This window comes from Hylobates moloch, unplaced genomic scaffold (assembly GCF_009828535.3).
Source record: "Hylobates moloch isolate HMO894 unplaced genomic scaffold, HMol_V3 SCAFFOLD_5, whole genome shotgun sequence".
Classification (NCBI taxonomy): domain Eukaryota; kingdom Metazoa; phylum Chordata; class Mammalia; order Primates; family Hylobatidae; genus Hylobates; species Hylobates moloch.
In genome coordinates, this window is record NW_026652280.1 from 100,143,807 (window position 1) to 100,159,300 (window position 15,494).

Consider the following 15,494-nt stretch of genomic DNA (forward strand, 5'->3'; position numbering starts at 1 on the left):
AGGTGATCCGCCAGCCTCAGCCTCCCAAAGTGCTGGGATTACAGGCATGAGCCACCATGCCCAGTCCTCTTTATTTTTTTCTCTTGTCTGATTGCTCTAGCTAAAACTTTTAGTACTATACTGAATAACAATGGTCAAAGTGGGCATCCTTGTCATGTTCTAGATCTAAGAGGAAAGGCTTTCAGTTTCTTTGCAGTCAGTATTTTACTAGCTATGGGTCTGTCATATATGGCATTTAATATGGTGATGTATGTTCCTTCTATATTCATTTTTTGAGGGTTTTTATCATGAAGTGATGTTGAACTTTATCAAATGTTTTCTTAGCATCAATTGAAATGATTACCTGGTTTTTGTCCTTCATTCTGTTGAAATGATGCATCACATTGATTGATTTGCATAAGTTGAACCATCCTTGCATCCCCAGGATAAATCTCACCTGGTCATGATGAATGATCTTTTTAATGAATTAGTGAATTTTGTTTGCTAGTATTTTGCTAAGAATTTTTGGGTCAATATTTATGAGAGATATTGGTCTGTAGTTTTCTTTTCTTCATGTGTCTTTGTCTGGTTTTGGTATCAGTAATACCGGCCTTGTATAATGAATTTGAAGTATTCCCTCCTCCTCTATATTTTGGAGCAGTTTGAGTAGGACTGGTATTAGTTATTCTTTAAAATTTTTTTTCTTTTTTTTTTTTTTTGAGACGGAGTCTCGCTCTGTCGCCCAGGCTGGAGTGCAGTGGCGCGATCTTGGCTCACTGCGAGCTCCGCCTCCCGGGTTCACGCCATTCTCCTGTCTCAGCCTCCGGAGTAGCTGGGACTACAGGCACCCGCCACCGCGCCCGGCTAATTTTTTGTATTTTTAGTAGAGACGGGGTTTCACCGTGTTAGCCAGGATGGTCTTGATCTCCTGACCTCGTGATCCACCCTTCTCAGCCTCCCAAAGTGCTAGGATTACAGGCGTGAGCCACTGCGCCCGGCCTAAATTTTTTTTTTCTTCTTTGAGACAGAGTCTTAGGCCGGGCATGGTGGCTCATGCCTGTAATCCCAGCACTTTGGAAGGAATCCCAGCCTGGGCAACAGAGTGAGACTCTCTTGTTTTTTTTTTTTTTTTTTTGGAGATGGAGTTTTGCTCTTGTTGCCCCCAGGCTGGAGTGCAATGGCCCAATCTCTGCTCACTTGCAACCTCTGCCTCCTGGGTTCAAGCAATTCTCCCGCCTCAGCCTCCCGAGTAGCTGGGATTACAGGCATGCACCACCATGCCTGGCTAATTTTGTATTTTTAGTAGAAACGGGGTTTCTCCATGTTGGTCAGGCTGGTCTCGAACTCCCAACCTCAGGTGATCTGCCCGCCTCGGCCTCCCAAAGTGCTGGGATTACAGGCGTGAGCCATCGTGCTGGGCCTAATTTTTGTACTTCTAGTAGAGATGGGGTTTCAGCATGTTGGCCAGGCTGGTCTCGAACTCCTGACCTCACGTGATCCACCTGCCTTGGCCTCCCAAAGTGCTGGGATTACAGGCGTGACCCATCACACCTGGCCTCTTTTTTTTTTTTTTTTTTTTTTGAGACAGACTCTCACTCTGTCGCTCAGGCTGAAGTGCAATGGCACGATCTCTACTCACTGCAACCTCCGCCTCTCGGGTTCAAGCGATTCTCCTGCCTCAGCCTCCTGAGTAGCTGTGATTACAGGCGTGCACCACCACGCCCGGCTAATTTTTGTAATTTTAGTAGAGATGGGGTTTTGCCATGGTGGCCAGGCTGCTCTGGAACTCCTGACCTTGAGTGATCTACCACCTTGGCTTGCCAGAGTGTTGGCATTACAAGCATGAGCCCCTGCGCCTGGATTTTTTTTTTTTTTTAAATAGAGACAGGGTCTCTCTATGTTGTGTAGGTTGGTCTCCAACTCCTAGGCTCTAGCGATCCTCCCACATTGGTCTCCTAAAGTGCTGCGATTATAGGCATGAGCCACCACGCCCAGCCTACTGGGAGACTGTATTATTACAGCTCTGATCTCATGACTTGTTATTGCTCTATGTGGGTTTTGGATTTCTTCATGGTTCAATCCCGGTAGGTTAGATGTATCTAGGAATTTATCCATTTCTTCTGGACTTTGCAATTTATTGGCATATAGTTGCTCATAGTAGCCACTAGTGAGCCCTTGAATTTCTGCGGTATTAGATGCACTGTCTCCTTTTTAATCTCTGATTTTATTTATTTGGGTCTTTTCTTTTTCTTTTCTTAGTCTGGCTAAACGTTTGTCAATTTTGTTTATCTTTTTAAAAAAACAACTTTTTGTTTGTTGATCTTTTTTATTTCATTTATTTATTTATTTATTGAGATGGAGTCTCACTCTGTTGCCCAGACTGGAGTGCAGTGACACGATCTTGGCTCACTGCAAGCTCTGCCTCCCAGGTTCAAGTAATTTTCCTGACTCAATGTCCCGAGTAGCTGGGATTACAGGCACCCACCACCACTCCTGGCTAATTTTTTGTATTTTTTGTAGACATGGGGCTTCGCCATCTTGGCCAGGCTGGTCTTGAACTCCTGACCTCATGTGATCTGCCCGCCTGGACCTCCCAAAGTGCTGGGATTACAGGTGTGAGCCACTGCGCCCGGCCTAATCTTTTTTATTTTATATTTATATTTTTATTATATCTTTTTGAGATGGAATCTTGCTCTATTGCCTAGGATGGAGTGCAGTGGCATGATCTTGGATCACTGCAACCCTGCCTCCCAGGTTCAAGTGATTCTCTTGCCTCAGCCTCCGGAGTAGCTGGTATTACAGGTGCATGCCACTACGACAAGCTATTTTTTGTATTTTTAGTAGAGATGGGGTTTTCTTCATTTCAAGTTCATTTATTCATTTCTTTCTTTCTTTCCTTTTTTTTTGGGTGGGGGACAGAGGGGACAGAGTCTTACTCTGTTGCCTGGGCTGGAGTGAAGTTGTGTGATCTCAGCTCACTGCAATCTCTGCCTCCCGGGTTCAAGCAATTCTCCTGCCTCAGCCTGAGTAGCTGGGACTACAGGTGCATGCTGCCACACCCAGCTAAGTTTTTGTATTTTAGTAGAGACAGGGCTTCACTGTGTTGCCCAGGCTGGTCCCGAACTCCTGAGCTCAGGCAATCTGCCCTGCTTGGCCTCCCAAAGTGCTAGGATTACAGGCGTGAGCCAATGCGGCCGGCCCAAATTCGGTTATTTCTGATCTGAACCTTATTATTTATTGTCTTCTCCTAATTTTGGGTTCAGTTTGCTCTGCCTCTTCAAGTTCTTTAACATGCATCATTAGGTTATTTGGTTGTTTTTCTTCTTCCTTTTTTTTGAGAGGAGGGTCCTGCTCTGTTGCCCAGGCTGGAGTGCAGTGTCGAGAATCATGGCCAACAGCAGCCTCGACCTCCCAGGCTCAAGTCAACCTCCCACCTCAGACTCCCAAGTAGCTGGGACTATAGGCACGCACCACCCCGTCTGGCTAATTTTTGCATTTTTGTAGAGGCAAAGTTTTGCCATGTCGCCCAGGCTGTTTTTCCTCTTTTTTTGATGTAGGCATTTATAGCTATAAATTTTCCTCTTAGTACTGCTTTCACTGTATTCCATAGGTGTTAGTACGTTGTGTTTCCATTATCATTTGTTTCAAGAAATGTTTCAATTTCCTTCTTAATTTCTTCATTGACCCCCTGGCCATTCAGGAGCATATTGTTTAATTTCCATGTATTCGAATAGTTTCCAAAATTCCTTTTGTTATTGATTTCTAGTTTTATTCCACTGTGGTCAGAGATGTTTGATTTTATTTCAATTTTTTTGAATTGAATGTTTTAAGACTTGTTTTGGGAGTAACATATGGTCTATCCTTGAGAATGATCCCTATGCTGAGGAGAAGAATATGTGCTCTGTAGCCATTGGATGAAATGTTCTATAAATATCTATTAGGTCAATTTGTTCTGTAGTGCGGATTAAATCCTGTATTTCTTTGTTGATTTTCTATCTGGGAGTTCTGTCCAATGCTGAAAGTTGGGTGTTGAAGTCTCCAGCTGTTTATTCTTTTTTTTCCCCCAAGCCTAACTGTATCCAGTTTTATTAAAGATACTTTGCATAAAAAATCATGGTATTTCAGGCAGGACATGGGCAGATAACCATTAACAGTATACAACAACTTTCAAACTCCCTTCTTCAACGGACTACCAAAAATCAGAAAGCCACTATAAAACCCAATGAAGTCTTCATCTGATGCTCTGAACAGGGAAAGTTTAGAGTGAGAGTTGACATTTCACATTAAGCATGTTGTTTAACCACTTTTCACAAGCCAACCCTGACCTTCAGGAAGTGAAATTAAAATGGCAGAATTTATCTGAAGATCCACAATCTAGAAACAGAACCACTACTTTTTTGTTTTTTTGAGACGCAGTCTAGCTCTGTCGTGCCCAGGCTGGAGTACGGTGGTGTGATCTCGGTTCACTGCAACCTTTGCCTCCCAGGTTCAAGTGATTCTCCTGCCTCAGCCTCCCAAGTAGCTGGGATTACAGGCATCCGCCACCACACCCGGCTAATTTTTTGTATTTTTAGTAGAGAAGGGGGTTTCACCATATTAGCCAGGCTGGTGTCAAACTCTCGACCTCAGGTGATCCCCCCCGCCTCGGCCTCCCAGAGTGCTGGGATTACAGGCGTGAGCCACCGCACCCTGCACCACTGCTCTTTTGACAGGTGCCATCTCAGTGACATCACTGGAAAGTCCAGATTGCCTGACACACTAGTAACCAATGATTGGAGGTCAGGTTCCAACAGATGTCTGGGCTTAAGGGAGTTAAGTCTATGCTGAAAGATGGAAAGGGAGAAGAGGACATAAAAACAAATTTGTTTTTTCCTTTCACAAGGCTTTTGTGCCAAGGTGGCCATGTGTGTCAAAGTCAGGGAATCCCTTCTCCTGGGAGACAAGAGGAAGTCTCTCAGAACTAGAAGGAAAAGACGATTTCCCCATATCAATCCAGCTTCAGAGACATTCTATTAGTGACATTTGCTCCTTCTTCCAAAAACAACAATGAAGTATTCTGTGTGCTAACAATATAGCTTAAAAAAAAAAATCTGGGCCGGGCGCGGTGGCTCACGCCTGTAATCCCAGCACTTTGGGAGGCCGAGGCGGGAGGATCATGAGGTCAGGAGATTGAGATCATCCTGGCTAACATGGTGAAACCCCGTCTCTACTAAAAATACAAAAATTTAGCCGGGCATGCTGGCGGGCGTCTGTAGTCCCAGCTACTCGGGAGACTGAAGCAGGAGAATGGCGTGAACCTGGGAGGCGGAGATTACAGTGGGCTGAGATCACACCACTGCACTACAGCCTAGGAGACAGAGCGAGACTCCGTCTCGAAAAAAATAAAAAATAAATTTAAAAAATCTGCATTTTTATAAAACTTGATACAAAATAGTATTTCAAACTGTGCACTCACCAGAAGTACACAGTTATCAAAAATGCACACACTTCCCCTGGCATCTCCAGCACCTTCAGCTTTCTGTTCCTGGTCTGTTTCGGCATCTCCATTTTCTGCAGGGTTATTCCCCCCCTTGCCAGCATCAGCTTCTCCCTTTTTCTCTTTGGGTACCTTCTCTCCCTTCTTTGCAGGGGCCTTTTTAGGCTTGGGCTCTGGCTTTGGAGGAGCAGGTTTAGCAGACAACCTCACGGATCTCCTCTGTGGTTCATCCTTCACCTTGGCTTTCTCTCCTTTAGGATCCCCTTCAGCCTTTCCCTTGGGCATGGTGGTGGCAACAGAGACGGGACGTAGGCGCTGGGCACGCGGGTCGGTCTGGGGGTCATTCTTGTCTCTTCTTCTTCTATTCTTTAGCTCTAATAATATTTACTTTATATATATGGATGCTCCACAGTTGGCTGCATATATATTTATAATTGTCATAACCTCTTGCTGAATTGACCCCTTTATCATTACATAATCAACTTCTTTGTCTCTTCTTACAGTTTTTATCTTGAAATTTATTTTGTCTAATATAAGTATAGCTACTCCTGCTCTGTTTTGGTTTCCATTGGCATGGAATATCTTTTCCCTTTATTTTCAGTCCTATGTGTATCTTTACAGGTGAAGTGCCCAACACAAATACTTTTATTTTATTTTTTTGAGACGGAGTCTTGCTCTGTCACCCAGGCTGGAATGCAGTGGTGCAATCTCGGCTGACTGCAACCTCCATCTCCTGGGTTCAAGCGATTCTCCTGCCTCAGTCTCTCAAGTAGCTGGGATTACAGGTGCATGCCACTGTGCCCAGCTAATTTTTGTATTTTTAGTAGAGACAGGGTTTCACCATGTTGGCCAGGCTGGTCTCGAACTCCTGAACTCAAGTGATCTGCCCGCCTTAGCCTCCCAAAGTGCTGGGGTTACAGGCATGAGCCACCTTGCCCAGCCCACAAATACTTTTAAGGGGTCTTTAATCACTTGACCCTGGCCAGCTTTTCCAACCTCATCCCTGCCACTGCCCCCATGAAACATTCTTTGTCTCAGACACAGCCACAAAAGATTGCCCACCACGAACTTTCAGGCCTCTCATTCAAGCTGTTCCCTTGGCCTTACATGCCCCCTCCCCTCACCTAAACAACTCTTACTCATCTTTCCAGTATCAACTCAGGCTTCTGGGTCTCTATGAAGCCTTCCCTCCAGACAGTCCCTTCCTTCTCTGTGTTCTGTTTAACTTTGCATATCCTTTTATCTTCAGTACAGAGGCTCTTAGATTTGGAATTTGTCTCCCAAATTGCTTGACTGGGCTCAAGCAATCCTCCTGCCTCACATAGGCAACTCTACCATCCACTAAAATTATATATACATGTGTATATATATAAAATATATGTGTATATATAGTATATATGTATATATGTGTATATATAATATATGTATATATGTGTATATATAATATATGTATATATATGTGTGTATATATAATATATTATATATGTGTATATATAATATATTATATATGTGTATATATATAAATATTATATATGTGTAATATATGTATATATATTATATGTGTATATATGTATATATGTGTATATATATTATATATGTGTATATATAAATATATATATGTGTGTATATTAAATATTATATATGTGTATATATAAATATTATATGTGTATATATATAAATATTATATATGTATGTAGTGTACTTCTGGTGAGTGTACAGTTTGAAATACTATTTTGTATCATTTTATAAAAATGCATATATTTTATAAAAATATATATATTTAATTTATACATATTTAAATTTGTGCATTTTTGATAACTGTGTACTTCTGGTGAGTGTACAGTTTGACATACTATTTTGTATCAAGTTTTATAACAATGCATATATTTTATAAAAATGTATATATTTAATTTGTACATATTTAAATATGTATATATTTAATTTATATATACATATTTAAATAAAAAATATATATTTTTAAATTTTTTTTGAGACAGAGTCTTGCTCTGTCGCCCAGGCTGGAGTGCAGTAGCATGATCTTGGCTCACTGCAACCTCTGCCTCCGGGGTTCAAGCAATTCTCCTGCCTCAGCCTCCTCAGTTGCTGGGATTACAGGCATGCACCACCACACCCAGCTAAATTTTGCATTTTTGGTAGAGATGGGCTTTCACCATGTTGGCCAGGCTGGTCTCGAACTCCTGACCTGGTGATTTGCCCGCCTCAGCCCCCCAAAGTGCTGGCATTATAGGTGTAGGCCACCGTGCCCATCCATTTTTAATATTTTTTTTTATAGAGACAAGGTCTCACTATGTTGCCCAGTCTGGTCTCAAACTCCTGGCCTCACACGATTCTCCTCCCAAAATGCTGGGATTACAGGTATGAGCCACCATGCCCAGCAAAAGCCCCAATTAAAAAAAAATTATTATTATTTTTTTAACCATGACACAGCCTCAGGAGGTCCTGATGACATGTTCCCCAAAAGCCCCAATTTTTAACTCCCAAGCTGCTCTGCCTCTCATATCCTATTGTAATCACATGTACTTCATCCTGAGGTGGTAGTGGAAGGGTAATGATCTGCAGAAAGATTGAATAGAAAGGAGTTGGACTGTAAGAATATTATGTCTTTTGTCCAGTGCTATCCAAGGCCAAACATCCTGTGTCTGGCAGACTGGGGTCTCTGGAGTAGTTGTATTTCCTGGGACCAGGAAAGCTAGCTCAATTTTTCTGGAGACCATCTAATGCCAAACTGTCCTTCTCTCTCTCGCTCACTCCTCATACATTTATAGAAACCCGGCTACATTTCCCACACTGTGATTGATCTTGGGAATACAATGGTCCTAGGGGCAGGACAGGCAGAGAAACAAAACCCCTACAGCTCAACATGGTTATTGCCATCTATAAAAGAAAGTCAGTGAGAGCACGGAGGAGGGAGATGGGGGCCAACCCTGCAGGACAAAATCAAGGCGCAGGAAGGCTGCCTGGGAGACATGATACTTGAGCTGAGCATTAGAGAAACATGCACCACATTTGCTTGCAGCATATTTAGAGTTTCACTTTTTACGTTAAAATTGTTTTGGGCTGGGCACGGTGGCTCACACCTGTAATCCTAGCACTTTGGGAGGCCAAGGTGGGCCATCACAAGGTCAGGAGATCAAGACCATCCTGGCCAACATGATGAAACCCCATCTCTACTAAAAATACATAAATTAGCTGGGCATGGTGGCGTGTGCCTGTATTCCCAGCTACTCAGGAGGCTGAGGCAGGAGAATCGCTTGAACCAGGGAGTCAGAGGTTGCAGTGAGCTGAGATCACGCCACTGCACTCCAGCCTGGCGACAGAGTGAGACTCCATCTCAAAAAAAAAAAAAAAGAAAAAGAAAAAGAAAAAATTGTTTTAATGCTCTGGGTCTTTGTTTTGGTATAAGATGTGAGGTTCAAATCTACCTTAGTTTTTTTTCAAATGGTAAGCTAGTTGCAAATGCTTTTCAAACAATCCATCTTTCCTCACTCACTCGAGATGGTGCCTCTATTATATGCTACATTGGTATATATGCCTGATCTATTTTCTCTTTTTATTATGTTCCATCAATCTAGGGAAGGAGGCGCTAGACTGCAGTGGTAAAGTATGCAGGCTCTGGAGGAAGATTGGCTGGGTTGTGCCTCAGTGTCCTCATTTGTGAAACGGAGATAGTAGTACATATTTCTTTTCCCTTTTTCTTTTTTCTTTTTTTTTTTGAGATGGAGTCTCACTCTGTTGCCCAGGCTGGAGTCCAGTGGCATGATCTCAGCTCACTGCAACCTCCATCTCCCGGGTTCAAGCAATTCTCCTGCCTCAGCCTCCTGAGTAGCTGGGATTATAGGAGTCTGCCACCACGCCTGGCTAATTTTGTATTTTCAGTGGAGACCTGGTTTTACCATGTCGGCCAGGCTGGTCTCCAACTCCTGACCTCAAGTGATCCACACACCTTGGCCTCCCAAAGTGCTGGGATTACAGGCGTGAGCCACCGCGCCAGTAGTACTTATTTTGCATGGTTGCTGTGAAGATTGACTGAGATAATGCACATAAAGCACTCATCACAGTGCCTGACACATAGGAATCATAGTGACATAGAGCTGACACATAGTGAATGTCAGCTGTTGTGATGAACCCTACCTGCCCATTCCTGTAGCAGCAACACAGTAGAATGAAAGTGCTAAGAATATAGTTTTCAGTCCAATGGAACAGCTTTGCTGTTTACTATCTGCACAACCTTGAGCTAGTTACTTACCTTTTGCCCTCTCTGTGTTGTGGTTTCCTCATTCATACATGGGAATAGAAAAGTACCTACTTCGGCCCGGCGCGGTGGCTCAAGCCTGTAATCCCAGCACTTTGGGAGGCCGAGGCGGGCGGATCACGAGGTCAGGAGATTGAGACCACGGTGAAACCCCGTCTCTACTAAAAATACAAAAAAAATTTAGCCGGGCTGGTGGCGGGCGCCTGTAGTCCCAGCTACTCGGAGAGGCTGAGGCAGGAGAATGGCGTGAACCCGGGAGGCGGAGCTTGCAGTGAGCCGAGACCGTGTCATTTCACTCCAACCTGCGCGGACAGAGCAAGACTCCGTCTCAAAAAAAAAACAAAAAAAAACAAAAGAAAAGTACCTACTTCGTTCGACTGGGCGCGGTGGCTCACGCCTGTAATCCCAGCACTTTGGGAGGCCGAGGCGGGCGAATCGCCTGAGGTCAGGAGTTTGAGACCAGCCTGGCCAGCGTGGTGAAACCCCGTCTCTACTAAAAATACAAAAATTAGCTGGGCATGGTGGCAGGCACCTATAATCCCAGCTACTCGGGAAGCTGAGGCAGGAGAATCACTTGAACCCGGGAGGCAGAGGTTGCAGCGAGCCGAGACTGTTCCACTGCACTCTAGCCTGGGCGACAGAGCGAGGCTCCGTCTCAAAAAAAAAACAAAAAAAAAAAAACCCCAAACAAAAAAACTCTATAATTTATTATCTATCCTTATATGTGGTGGTGTAAGCCCCTAAAATGTTCTGGGGAGTTTCAGGGCCAAGTCTACTGTGTGTGAATAAAATGGACTTTCTGGATCTGCATCTGCAATGCTCGTGTCCAGCCCCTGTAGTATGCCAATATTTGAAAGTCATTGTGACCAGTGAGTCCTTGATTGAGAAACCAGAAAGATTTGGTGTGGAAATGGAAATGTGGCTAGGGCTTTGAAGGTCGTACAGCAGGTTTTAAAAAATGTATTTTTTTTTTTTTTTTGAGACAGTCTCATTCTGTCACCCATGCTGGAGTGCAGTGGTGCAGTCTCGGCTCACTACAACCTCGGCCTCCCGGGTTCACGCCATTCTCCTGCCTCAGCCTCCTGAGTAGCTGGGACTACAGGCACCCGCCACCACGCCCGGCTAATTTTTTTTTTGTATTTTTAGTAGAGACGGGGTTTCACCATGTTAGCCAGGATAGTCTCAACCTCCTGACCTCGTGATCCACCCGCCTCCGCCTCCCAAAGTGCTGGGATTACAGGCGTGAGCCACCGCGCCCAGCCTAAAAACTGTTTTTTTAGGTCTGGAGTTTGAGACCAGCCTGGCCAACATGGTGAAACCCCATCTCTACCAAAAATACAAAAATTAGCCAGGCATGGTGGCGGATGCCTGTAATCCCAGCTATTTGGGAGGCTGAGGCAGGAGAATTGCTTGAATCCGGGAGGTGGAGGTTGCAGTGAGCCAAGACTGTGTCATTTCACTCCAACCTGGGCGACAAGAGCAAAACTCCGGCTCAAAAAAAAAAAAAAAATTTGGGCTGAGCGCGGTGGCTCACACCTGTAATTCCAGCACTTTGGGAGGCCGAGGCGGGAGGATCACAAGCTCAGGAGTTCGAGACCAGCCTGACCAACATAGTGAAACCCTGTCTTTAATAAAAATACAAAGATTTGCTGGGTGTGGTGGTGCGTGCCTGTAGTCCCAGCTACTCGGGACGTTGAGGCAGGCTAATCGCTTGAACCTGGGAGGCAGAGGTTGCAGTGAGCCGAGATCACGCCACTGTATTCCAGCCTGGGCCACAGAACGGGACTCTGTCTAAAAAAAAAAAAGGTTTTTAGTTGTTTTAATTTTTATTTTAACAAAGGAATTTGTATAGTTTTAAAAGCCAACTAGTTCAACAAATATTTTTCGGGGTGGCCAGGCATTTTCAGTGAAAACCGGGAAACCTGCTAAACAAATTCTGAAAGCTGTAACTTCGGTGGGCACAGTGGCTTACGACTGCAATAGCAGCACTGTGGGGGCTGAGGTGAATTGCTTGAGCCCAGGATTTTGAGACCAGCCTGGGCAACATAGGGAGACCCCATCTAGACACACACATACACACACACACACACACAGACACACATATATACACACTAGCTGGGCGTGGTGGTGGTGGCCCACTTCTGTAGTCCCTGCTACTTCGGAGTCTGAGGTGGGAGGATAGCTTGAGTCCAGGAGGTCGAGGCTGCAGTAAGCCATGTTTGCACCGCTGCTCTCTACCCTGGGCAACAGAGCAAGACCTTGTCTCAAAAAAAGAAAAAGAATAGAAAAAAAAGAGCTGTAACTCTACAAGGCTTTTAATGAAAAATAACCCATTCCCTGCTCTTCTTCTTTAACCCTTACATATACAACCTACCTATACAACCATGCTCCAGTTTCTAGGCTACTTCTTCTGGTACTTACCTGTACATTTCTTCAAGCAACCCTCCCACCTAGGCCTCCCAACGTTCTGGGATCACAGCTCCACTGTGCCCAGCTCCAATTTTTAGTTAAATCAATACTTAGTGTTTACATTGTTACGGCTGTGAAAATTTTCTTCACAGCTGAGCCATTTGTGTTTGTGCTAAGACTGTGAATCTGTAAAAACTGCTTTTGTTAATTAACATCAAGGACATAAGGCTGAGAAACTTCATTTTCCAAAATCATAGTCACAAACTTCGCTATTTGAAATCAGTCAGTGCGAATGGAACATCCTACTCTTGCCAGAAGTTCTGAGCCACGTGGATTACTTTGGCCTCCCAAAGTGTTGGGATTACAGGCATGAGCCACTGTGCCCAGCCTAGATAGTGGGTTTTTGGACATTATATTCTACATTTATCTTGACTTTGTAATTTCCAAGTGGTCCCTCAGCTTGGATTTCTTCTTGATCCCTTCACTTAAAGTTATGCTTACCTCGAACCTATCAAAACACTGCTTCATTTAAATTTTAGCTAGCCTATAGTATCAGCTACTTGGGAGGCTGAGGCAGGAGGATCACTTGAGCCCAGGAGTTTGAGCTCAGCGTGGGCAACATAGTGAGACTTCAACTCTAAATAAATAAGTAAATAAATTTTAAAATATAAATTTTAAAGTCAAGCCTTTCCCATATCCTGTTGTATTAATTCATTTTCACATTACTGATAAAGACATACCCGAAACTGCAAACAAAAAGAGGTTTAATTGGACTTACAGTTCCACATGGCTGGGGAGGCCTCAGAATCATGGCGGGAGACAAAGGCACTTCTTACATGGCGGTGGCAAGAGAAAAATGAGGAAGAAGCAAAAGCAGAAACCCCTGATAAACTCAACAGATCTCATGAGACTTATTCACTATCATGAAAATAGCACGGGCAAGTCTGGCCCCCATGATTCAATTACCTCCCCTTGGTTCCCTCCCACGTGGGAATTCTGGGAGATACATATCAACTTGAAATTTGGGTGGGGACACAGCCAAACCATATCATCTGAATGACCATATTTCTTCCTTTTTAATGAGTTGTCCCACAGTTCCTCTAGTGTGTGATCTCTCTGTTGCAGCAAGTTAATAAACCTGTCAAACTACAGATGTGGTCTTTATAAGACAGGCTTATCAATTGTCTTTCCTTTCTTATATAACTCTTTGTTTCCTCTGAAGTTGATAATTGCCTAACCTTTTCTCTTACTTGGTTCTCTCTCTCTCTTTCTCTCTCTATATAATAAATTCATCCCCAAAACTGTTCTAAAGAATTATACTCTTTCTTTCAATGCCTTCACCACTTCAGGTGATTCTTCTGGTCTTTCTTTTCTGTTTTTTTGAAACACAGCCTCCTGGAGCCCTTCTTCCTCTGGCTCCAAGTTATATTGGTTGTTGTCCTTGTAAAAATACGACTACCTCTGTTCTAACAACAATCTCAAGCCTTCATGGTTAGTTGTCAATGCAACCGCTTCACTGACTCCTGCTTTCCCCCTCCACCTGAAGAGGGGTCGAGTCTCTTGACATCTCTGTATCTCCAAAGTCTATCGTGGTAATCAAGAAATGTTCTGGCTGGGCGAGGTGGCTCATGCCTGTAATCCCAGCACTTTGAAAGGCTGAGGTGGGCCAATCACTTGAGGTCAGGAGTTTGAGACCAGCCTGGCCAACACAGTGAAATCCCCGTTCTCTACTAAAAATAAAAAAATTAGCCCGGCGTTGGTGGCGCGCGCCTGTAATCCCAGCTGCTCGGAGACAGAGGTTGCAGTGAGCTGAGATCGAGCCACTGTACTCCAGCATGGGCGACAGAGCGAGACTTCGTCTCAAAAAAAAAAAAAAAAAAAAGTTCTGTCCCGCCTAGGCACTATAGAGAGACCCTGTCAAGAACGGAAAGAAAGAAAGAAAAGAAAGAAATGTTCGAATGAATGAACTAGTGAATGAAGGAATGGATTTCAGCGCTGGAGAACTGAGTTTAAGGGGAACGGTATTATATTCCCATCTTGTTGCAACATTTAAGGATGTCCTCAAGCCCCACGCCAGCCTGGAGGGTAGCCCAAGGTGGGAAAGCAGCGCCGAGGCCTCTCCAGACCCGGCCTGCTCCCGGTTTGCGGAGCACAGCCCGCTGGACCCCGCCTAGATTGAGGCGGTGGCCAGGAGTACGCCAGGCGCCGCCAATGTGAACTACAACTCCCAGAAGGCCGCGCGGAAGCGGAGTGTGAGCCAGGGAGGACATCCGGACGCCAACATCCGGGCCGCGCGGGGAAGGGGAGACCTGGGGCAGAGGTAAGTGTAGGTTGAAGGCTGAATGGAGAGGGCGAGAGATGGGGAGTGGGTCTCAAATATAGAGGGGGTAGCAAGGTGGAAGGGGCCCTTCCACCTTTTGTGGGCACTCAAGTTCGGACCTCTGGGATCGGCGATTCCCCTCTGGCTAGGGCTGGTTTAAATGCTCTCCATGGGCGGGCTTCGGTTGAGTTTGGTCCGCTTTTCCTTTCTGCTCCTCAGGGGAGCATTGCTTTCTTTTCTCGCAGTGACCATGACGAAATTAGCGCAGTGGCTTTGGGGACTAGCGATCCTGGGCTCCACTTGGGCGGCCCTGACCACGGGAGCCTTGGGCCTGGAGCTGCCCTTGTCCTGCCAGGAAGTCCTGTGGCCACTGCCCGCCTACTTGCTGGTGTCCGCCGGCTGCTATGCCCTGGGCACTGTGGGCTATCGTGTGGCCACTTTTCATGACTGCGAGGACGCCGCACGCGAGCTGCAGAGCCAGATACAGGAGGCCCGAGCCGACTTAGCCCGCAGGGGGCTGCGCTTCTGACAGCCTAACCCCATTCCTGTCCGAACAGCCCTTCCTCCCATTCCCCATTAAAGAGCCAGTTTATTTTCTAACTTCGTTTAGTTTTGAGTATGGAAAATGGGTATTGGGGATTCTATGTACTAAAGGTCGAGAAGTGAATGTGAAAGAACCACCTTCCTGAGGCCATCTCAGCCTTTATCTTTGCATCTTGCTGGTGTTCCCATTTTTGCTCCCAAGGAGGCAAAGATCCCTTCTCAAGATTTCTCAGGATGGAAATGACATTTCACTTTCCTGGTCCTTTCAACCCTGTAGGAAGTACTTCTTCTTCTTTTTTTTTTTTTTTTTGAGACGGAGCCTTGCTCTGTCGTCCGGGCTGGAGTGCAGTGGCGTGATCTAGGCTCACTGCAAGCTCCGCCTCCCGGGTTCACGGCATTCTCCTGCCTCAGCCTCCCGAGTAGCTGGGACTACAGGCACCTGCCACCACGCCTGGCTAATTTTTTATATTTTTAGTAGAGTCGGGGTTTCACCG

At 45.0% G+C, this 15,494-nt stretch overlaps 1 protein-coding gene across 2 annotated transcripts; it reads left to right on the forward strand.

The window, feature by feature from the left end:
• The first annotated feature begins 14,365 nt into the window (after positions 1-14,365).
• DPM3 (dolichyl-phosphate mannosyltransferase subunit 3, regulatory) lies at positions 14,366-15,057 on the forward strand. 2 transcript variants are annotated; one of them, XM_032154351.1, is made up of 2 exons: positions 14,366-14,457; positions 14,703-15,057. In XM_032154351.1, the coding sequence occupies exon 2, from the start codon at positions 14,708-14,710 to the stop codon at positions 14,984-14,986; it is 279 nt and encodes a 92-aa protein (XP_032010242.1). In that variant the 5' UTR covers positions 14,366-14,457; positions 14,703-14,707; the 3' UTR covers positions 14,987-15,057. The 2 variants fall into 2 exon arrangements, with proteins under 2 accessions (XP_032010242.1, XP_032010243.1); XM_032154352.2 differs by having other exon boundaries at positions 14,386-14,457; positions 14,677-15,057.
• Positions 15,058-15,494: the final 437 nt, after the last annotated feature.

Bases quoted from the DNA above. Each gene is read 5' to 3' on its own strand.
- DPM3 (XM_032154351.1), top strand. From the start codon at position 14,708: ATGACGAAATTAGCGCAGTGGCTTTGGGGACTAGCGATCCTGGGCTCC.